The following is a 9,362-nucleotide window of genomic DNA, read 5'->3' as shown; positions in this document are numbered from 1 at the left end:
CAATGTATAACTCAAATTGCTGCAGTGTATCAAAAATATATTTGTGAGAACCAGTCATATTTATGAAAAATGTATGTGTTTTATGCTTCCAGCCCCTAGTTCAGTGAATTATTTACTGGCTGGGGGCCTATTTTTAGGATATGGTCAACCTCAACTAAGTATGTGACCAGTGGTGCAATGGTGTCAGAATACTGTCATTTTAACTTAAACACCTCCATTTACACACATCATTTCTGACATTTTATGAGGAAAGAAAACCCTAGTTCTCTCTGCCGTGGGCATTAAAAATAAGTGTTTTCTAAAAATAGCAGAGGGTGTCACGTTGTCAGGTGAGCATGCACTTCTAAAACTCATCTGAAAATATGTGAAGCAAACCACCAGCCAATCACCAATTTAAAGATTTTATTGTATCAAACAAATTTAGATTACAGACATAATCATCAATCAAGTAAAACTGAAACGAAACGCCCCAGATTGAATTAATGTAAAGTACAGTATTACCATCCAAAACAGAACAAACATTACATGGGTTCATAAATACATTGCAGAGGAAAAACTAGAGTTTGCACAGGAATGTTTTCTGTTCTTTTTTTTGTTCGTTGTGGACATAGTGGTCTTTGTCGGCAGCTGGGAAACAAGCTGCTCATAAATCCGGTAAAGTAATATTAACAAGGTGTCTTTCTGTTTGGGTTTTGTTCATTTATTATATTTGTTTCAAGGGGTGTTAAATATAACACGAAGGCTACGGAAGGATTGTCACTTAATCTAAGTACATTTTGATGTCAAATAATGATAATGACAAATATATATGACTGTGAATGAGTAGACTTAAAAGAGAATTCAGCGAGTACAGTTTGAGTCTGACGATGCTAAAATGGACTGTTTCAATTGTTCGACGTACAAAAAGAAGCACTGGAAAGATCCCGCGCTTCAAAAAAAAAGTTACTGTACATTCAGTGCCATGCAGGAAAGTGTTTTATGACAAAGACTTTGACTCCCAAAAGCATTCACGTGCCAGATACTGAAGTGCAGAAGAATTCTTCACTCTTAATAGTTGTTCATCCAAAATCTGTAAATACTGTATATCTGCAGACACATGATTTTTACTGGGTTTTGCTTGTGAACTATACATTTACAGCAACATTTGTATAGACATTAAATGCCTAGTTTTCTGTGTAATTTCAACCTTAATTCTTTGCTCAAAAAGCATCATTAATTTAAAATAAAACCATGATTACGTGACTTTCGAGCACATACATACAGTACATTGTGTGTGGCTATATCCAACTCCATCAAAAGCACTTGTTAAAATCTCTAAATGATGATGTGCTGTTTACTGACCAAGCATCTACGGGTGAATCAGAAAAAAGTAGACTCTCCGAAAAAACAACATAAAACCAAAATGCCAAGACATTTTGAAAATGTGGTCATTTTGTTTATTGACCATGTAATTTTCCCTTGATTAACACCAGTGTCCTGGGTCAGTTTTCATGCTTCAGTGAACAACACTAATATGAACTGTGTAAAATAGAAGTCTTTTGTGCATGGAAGTGTAAGAGTTAATATGATATCTGTGACTGTGGACGACAAGTTCCATTGGTCTTTTACTTGCATACATAAAACAGGAAAAAAATAGTAACATCTTGACCCCCTACCATTGATACAAAGATTTCACACATCGCTGAGAAACTGAAAATTAATAGAAAAATTTGCTCAGTGTCAAGATTTGGGCTTTACACTTCAGGATTTTATTTGAAGGCACACACTTCTGTTAGTCGAAGGATTCCGGTATGTTCAGTCTTCCACATGGGCCTGTTCCTTGCCACGCAAATTTGTGCCCCCCTCAACATATCTGCATGGTTTTTGGTCTGTTTCTAACTACTGAAATTACCAAGCGGGAACACTCAGATGATGCAATGAATTACATATTCTGACTGAAATATTTAACATTTCAAATGGTCAGCTCAAAACAAGTTTAAAGAATCCTCACTAACAGCATTAACCCCTTGCGTTTGTCATGACAGACTCAAACCTGACGTTGATGTGAAATCTTTGTATTGATGGTAAGGGGTTAACATGTAATTATTTTTGTCCTGTTTTATGCATGAAAGTAACAAGATTCTAATAGTTTTGGATTTTTCATTATAGTTTAGTTTTATTTAGTTTAGACTTTTTTTCTCTAATGCAGTTCGTTTTAATTCATTTCTAGAGCAGGTTTACTAGTTTTTATTAATTTTCATTTTTTTCTAAATGCTTAGTTTTAGTTTAGTTTTACTTTTGTCGTATCTTTTCTCTTCTTCTCCGTCGTATTCAAATAAATCTCAGACAGGATTCTGCTTCTTTCTCCCAACTTTAGTCTCCATGTTTCCAGGTAGAGTGGGGACCAGAAGACGACTGTAAACCACTAGTGACCACAAGTGACTGACCGTCCAGTGTCGTATGGTGACAGCAGATAAAATTGCTAGAGCGAAATAAATCGCTTTCATATCAATCCGATGTTGACAAAGACGAAAACAAAGGGAATTTTATCCATAATTTTTATACGTTTTAGTAAGTTTTGTAAACACACAATACAGTTTAAGTTAGTTATTATTTTTTTCCTTTTAATTATAGTTTTTATTTTTTTTTCAGTTAACGTAAATGTTTTTTCAATTATAGTTTTCGTCATTTTGTTAGTTTTTGTTAACGATAATAACCTTGGAAAGTAAAAGAGCAATGGAACTTGTCATCCAATGGCGACAGATCTCCTATTAACTCTTACACTTCCATGCATAAAAGACTTTTATTTTGCACAATTCAAATTAGCGTTGTTCACTGAAGCATGAAAACTGACCTAGGACACTGGTGTCAGTCATGGGAGAATTACACAGTTAATAAACACATATGACCACATTTTCAAAATATCTTCACATTTTGGTTTTATGTTGTTTTTTCTGAGAGTCTACTATTTTCTGATACACCCTGTATATTACACGATGCTGTGATATTTGAGGGTGACAGATTCTGCTCCAGTGTTTTTGAGGTACAGATGTAATGTTATTGCTCTGAGATGGAACAACAATTGCAGAATTCATGGCACATATTTAATGATAAAAACAGATTGCAAGTATATTTGTTACCTCTGAACATTAAAATGGGACATGAAGCCAGTGAGTTTTGGTAGCTTGTGATAATGATTGTGTGACTGTGCCGCTATAAATATTCCCTCTTTCCCATTTTGTACACAGGAAGTCTGGTTCAATAGGTTAGTTATGTTTAGTGCAGGGTAAATTATAGAAAACAATTTAATCAGAATGAAGTAGTAATTGGCCCTTGACACAAGATTGTTGACACAAAATAAGTGTAGAAACGTCTTTGTTGAGGTGGTAACTAAGGCCTGACCGTAGAGGAATATAATATATGCCCTGATGTATCGAAAAAGTGGATTTACAGACACAATCTTCTGTCATTGTGTTGGGCTGGCTGAGCAGACTGAGCAGCATTGTGTTGTACAGAAGACCACTCTATTTGCCCTTCTTCAGGCTGGATTTCTTTGTCTTCTCCTCTGATGGCTGACTTGCACTGGATGCTGCTGCTTTTGTGTCTGCAAAAATGCAGACAGAGACATAAAAGACTCACAGACAATGAGACAAGAGGTTGAATCTGAGGAATTAAACAGAATCTCTGAGAACAATGCACTACGGTAAATAAACACTTGGCAGCGCTTTTATTATTTTCGTCTGTGGAGTGTTCCTCTGAGTGACATGCAAAATGTGATTTTCTCTGTTTCTATGCTTCACTATAGGTCATTAAATAGTCAATATATGGTGTAAAGGTAATTTAATTTAAATAATAGGAGGTGGACAGTTAGATGGTGCCTTTACTCCATACTGAAACACCGTACTGAAACAGAACAGTACTGCTTAATTTTCCACCAAATATGAAAACAACACTGACACTATATATATATACCATGTAAAAAACACACTACAAAGAACAAAAATGAATCTCTAAGAGTCAATAAATGTTCTGCAACAGTAAATACAGTCTTTGTAGAGTTGTTGTAGAGGATGTGGAGAAAGGAAAACCTTTTTCCTCATTCTCTGTGACTACAGTTAGACTGCAGGCAAGTCAAGTGGTCCAAATGTGATTTTTTTTTTTTTTTGTCAAAGTGACCCAGATTTTTTTTTTTTTTTTTTCTTGTGAAGGTTTCAACAACATAAATGACATGGAATCTGGTCTTTTGGATTCTGATTTGGGTCACTGCAATGCAGCCATAAATCAGAAACAGATCCCAGTTTTTGAAATGCAACCTCAGTTTCAGTTTATTCAGTTCAGTTTATTGTCATTGCCATAAAAGAGACAATTCATTGTAACACATCATGGCAGTTTAACATCGTTCTATTTAGTGACACTTGGCGAAAAGATAAGCCTCGCTTTCTCTTCTTCTATGCAATTATTTGCTCTTAAATTTAGTGATTTCCACTACAGATGCATGTAAAAATGACAGAATGTGAGCAGAAGCTGAGCTCTAAGGCTTGAAGTGTGAATGTAGCTGAAGTATTAATGATGACTGATTAGTGACCTACATAATAACACATGTTCTTTGAAGGATTTGCTGAGCTTTTCCTCTGAGCAGCTGATGAGTTCACTGGTCATGATAACAGATATGACTTGTATTAAAACATAATATTACACATGCAATACCCTGTTCTTTAAAGATTTATTTGATGCTGCTTTGTCAGATAAGAAACTGTAAGTAGGTATTTTGAATTTTTGTATTTTATGATCAGATATGAAAAAAGTTGCCTATACACTACTGAATTATGAAAAAACTGCAGCTCTAGTTGTGTGAAGCTGTTAAGATATAATACAGCTGTGTTTACTCTTTATAATTAACTGGCTCTATGAAAAGTATTAACTAGTATTTGGTCAAAACAAACTCAGTTTTAACTACTAACAGGCTCTGACAGTCAGGTCACCCCTACTCGTCTCTACCCGTTTTTCCACTTTCGCCTGCGGCTGCCTCTCTGGATATTTCATCCACTGCAGGATTCTGTGAAGTGCGGATCAAAGCCACTTCACAGATGTTTGTTCACAAGCCATGATTACATGACGCCAAGCCAAGCCTGTTGAACTGTTTAACATATCTAAATAAATAAACCCGCTGAAATGAACTAATGATGAGGAGCCCCCTGGGAAAGACCGCAGGGGAGAAATGAGAGGCAAAGGACTTCAGGGTCCGTGGCTCTGCAGGCTAAAACATACCTGGTTGTGCGTTGTTTTGTTGTGATGACGGCTCTGCTACACTGGCGACGCTGGAACAGTCCTCTGTCTCCTTGGAGAGAGGACACTCCAGTCCTCCTGCAGCTTCTAATAAACTCTCCCTGGAGAACTCTGTACACATTAAAAAACAGAGTCAATTTAACTCTTACAGAGTTGAATTTAACTCTGTTTCAGATAAGATTTGGTCCCACTCAAAATTAGAGTAAAATTTACTCTATGGCCAGGGTCAAATTTTCAGAGTTAATTCTACTCAATTCAGTGTCAACATTAACAATGAAATGTGTAAAAATATTTAACACTGTGGTGTTTTCACACTGTTAAGAGTAATATGATTACACTTTATAGAGCTATTTTTTCCTCCAGATTTAGTTTCAAAATGACTCTATAAAGTGTTAATATTTATTTCTCTGCAGTGTTATTTTCTTCATCAGTTTGCACCTTATAATAATATTGAAACAATATACACTCTTAAAACCATATTTTTCGACATAATTTTTATTTTGAAAACCTAAACTGGAATTTTTTTACATGACTCATTTGTTTAGGATATTGCCATACAGAAACAAAAATGTAAAGTTTCAAGAATAATTTCAAAACAAAAAACTTAAAAGAAAATGGCACCTGCCAAACACAAAGTCACAACAGTAGCGGTCCTGGTCGAGAGTTGTCACTCTCTCTCACCCTGGACGCGGTCTATCGTCAACAGAGCCTGTGGTGTTGTGGCGTTCAACCAGGTTTGTGATTGTGGGTTGGGAACAGCCCATACGTAGGCCTGGCTATATCACTGGAGCTCAAACCGGCCTCCACCATACCCAGTGCCCGGAGACGTTGTTCACATGATAGACGTGGCATGATGCCGTTCACTGGACTAACAATGGTGGCCTTTTTTGGGCCTTTATATAGGCCTTCAAAACCAATCCTCAAATTGTGCAGATACCCACTGAGTATTGCTCAATGTGTATTTGGTCCACTTTTGCAAAGAGACCAACCCATGTGCAATGAACCGTGACAACATGACAACTCATCATTATCTCAACTACTCGAGCACTAAGTCATCAATAAATCCACAATGAATAATTACAACCCCCCTACAAGTAGAAATATGCACACATGTCTACCTCAAAGTTTCTATTGACTGTTAGTATACAGGGGTTGGACAAAATAATGGAAACACCTAACATTGTGGCATCATAGAAGGTGTTTCCATTATTTTGTCCAACCCCTGTAGAACTGCAAAGGTTCCCAAGGTGGGGTTCGTGAAGAGCATAAGTTTGCATTATGAGTTTCAAACACTCAAGGACATGATTTTACTTTGATAGAGCAAAGTCCTCCCTACATGAAATACAGTTATAATTTCATGGCGACAATCAAGTAAGGCACTGTTTGACTAATGGTGTCACATTAATACAAAAATAAACATAAAAAGGCCAATAAATGTTGTAAAAAAGACACATTACCCTAAATAAACGCTAACATAAAACCCCCCTTGAATCCCTGCACATAAAACAGAACACAATGAGTAAAATGTCTGGTACCCACAATGCAATGTGGCAGTCTGGCACTAATCATCACTCCGTAGAGTTGAATTTTACACTGCATCTGTGCAGAACTTTACACTGACTCGTACTCTACTGTTAGAGCTGGTTTACTCTCCATAGAGCTATAAATACTCTATCTAGGTTAAAATAGCTAGACTCTGAAATATGCATGATATGCATCTATGAAACTGCATTTTTTTACTGTGTAGGAGGCACAACAGAAGCCAGCAGAAGAGAAGTCAGGGATGGGTAGACCATACCATAAATGACATGTTCTGCACCGAGACCAGATCTTAGTTCACCTTGTCTCATCAATCAATACCACCTGACATTTGCACTCACGTGTTACCTACTCATGCTGCGTGATTTCAAAAGGGTGATCTTTAAGAATAAAGCTACACTCAATTGGACTGGTGTTAATGGTCATTGATTTGTTTCCCCTCAGCTTCCTCTTTGCTCCTTTTATCTGGATTGAAAACTTAATTTGCAGATCCTCTAACTACACAATCAAACCACAAAAAAAGAAGGCGACCATCCTGTTATTTTGCCGTATTTGTTAATCTAAAAGCTTTTACACCAAAAAGGTCACCTGCATCCCATAATGAATTAAAACCAATAACTGCATCAACAAAAAAAAGTCACTTTGTGCTAAAAAATCACCCCTGTCCATTCATGATGCATTAGTCCTGGAGTGTGTGTATGTGTATGTGTGTGTATGTGTTGTCCTCTATGACCATCTACTGTATTTTCCTGCCATTTATGTGAATTATGTGGCCCGGCCTGAAAGGCTGACCTCTGTTTTTAGTCGTCACATGTAAAGTATTTGGCACAGAAAGGAGAACGCATGTGCCAAGGCAGTACTCTTGTGATTGCTTCTTTCTCCCTTGTCTGACTGATGTTAATGCCCCCTTCCTCTCCTTAACCCCAATGTGCATTTACATATATCCCTTCCAGCTGTTTTCATGCTTCCTACTTCATTCCCTGCTTCCCTTTTATCCCCTTTCCTCCTAATATTAAACCTATCCCTTATGTTAATAAGCTGTATTTTGCTGTGTTCCTCTTTCTTAATTTGCCTCTGAAAAATCTCCTCTTTCTTTTTTTCCATCACTATCCATCTGCTTTCATCTCCTGACACCACACCATTCATTTTTCAGTGACCTTCTTATCCTCTGCTTTCATTCAAGCATCCATATAATCTCTCTTTTCTCCTCTCATTCTTTGTGAGATTTTCTTATTTTCTATGCCATCCTTGTAGTAGACAGTGTTCTGGAAGACCTCCTTCTGACTCTGTTCATACATTCATTCATGTTCTTTACCCTTATTATTGCCTTACACTGAGTAAAATGTGATGCGACAGAGTATCATCACATACACATCTAGAGGAGAGTCTGCATTTGTAGCACCTGTGTTTCTGAATAAGCAGCTAAATGAACTCATGTAAATTAACCCTGTAGAGCCTGAACCATTAAATCATTGACAGAAAATTCCAGTTCTTTGAAACTGCAGCCTTTATTGGTCCTTCTGAACAACCAAAAAAGATTTTTTTCAAATATAAAATCCAATGTATGAGTTTAAATTTTGTATCATATTTGATACATCAGTTCTCAATGATCAAATATTATTATTTTTGAACAAATAAAAACATAACACAAACATGTCTAACGAATTGGTAATTCCTTTTCAAAATTGGCAAAGTTCTGTCTCCTTCTTCATTAATTACCTCCGCCAAGGAAGTTATGTTTTCATCGGGGGTTGTCTGTCTATTAGCAAGATAACTCAAAAATTCAGTAAAGATGGATTTGGGTGAAATTTTCAGGAAATGTTGATACTGGCACATTTAACAAATGATAAAATTTTGGTGGTGATTGGGGTGGGGGGGCAGATTTTGGTGAAATTTTCTAGAAATTTTGGGCAGATTTTTTGTTTGTTTGTTTGTCTGTTAGCAAGATAACTCAAAAAGTTATGGCAGGATTTTGATGAAATTTTCAAGAAATGTTTATACTGGCCCAAGGAACAAACGATTACATTTTGGTGGTGACCGGGGGGGGCAGATCTGCCTTGGTGGAGGTCTGCGCTCTCTGAGTGTTTTTCCAGTTTAATCTTGTAGTGTCACTGGACATTCCTCCCCCCTAGTGAATTATCTGTGTATTGCATGTATCTAATTGTATACATCAGGTTTTTCAATAAAAAAAACAGAAAAGCACTGAAGGAGCACAGACGTCCGCCGAGGCAGATCAGCAACCCCCCCCCCCCCCCCCCCCCCACACACACACACACACACACACATACACACACACACACCACAAAAATGTAATAATTTGTTCCTTGAGCCAGTATCAACATTTGCTGAAATTTTCATTCAAATCTGTCCATAACTTTTTGAGTGATCTTGCTAACAGACAGACAAACAACCCCCCCCAGACAGACAAACCCCGATGAAAACATAACCCCTGCTGTTACACTGGGCAGAAGTAAAAATATCACACTGATCATGTAGAGATCTTCAAAACTCATGTATCAACTAGAAAAGCACTCGGAGAGTGCAGACCTCCGCCAAGG

The 9,362-nt window shown here is 37.0% G+C and overlaps 1 protein-coding gene across 2 annotated transcripts in view; it reads right to left on the bottom strand.

Moving 5' to 3' along the window:
• Positions 1-388: 388 nt before the first annotated feature.
• LOC115420043 (protein phosphatase 1 regulatory subunit 1A-like) overlaps positions 389-9,362 on the bottom strand; it is a 36,917-nt gene continuing 27,943 nt past the window's right edge. The window contains exons 6-8 of one of the 2 annotated variants that reach the window (XM_030135196.1): positions 5,248-5,376; positions 2,973-3,583; positions 389-1,336 (exon numbers count right to left, since the gene is read on the bottom strand). In XM_030135196.1, coding sequence (XP_029991056.1) covers positions 3,504-3,583; positions 5,248-5,376 — 209 coding nt within the window. In that variant the 3' untranslated portion in view covers positions 389-1,336; positions 2,973-3,503. Of the gene's footprint in view, positions 1,337-2,972; positions 3,584-5,247; positions 5,377-9,362 lie in introns of those variants that run through there. The other variant, XM_030135198.1, reaches the window with a different exon arrangement.

Source organism: Sphaeramia orbicularis, chromosome 5 (genome assembly GCF_902148855.1).
Source record: "Sphaeramia orbicularis chromosome 5, fSphaOr1.1, whole genome shotgun sequence".
Taxonomy (NCBI): domain Eukaryota; kingdom Metazoa; phylum Chordata; class Actinopteri; order Kurtiformes; family Apogonidae; genus Sphaeramia; species Sphaeramia orbicularis.
Note: the sequence above shows the minus strand (reverse complement) of the source record. Positions and strands in the feature narration are given on the sequence as shown.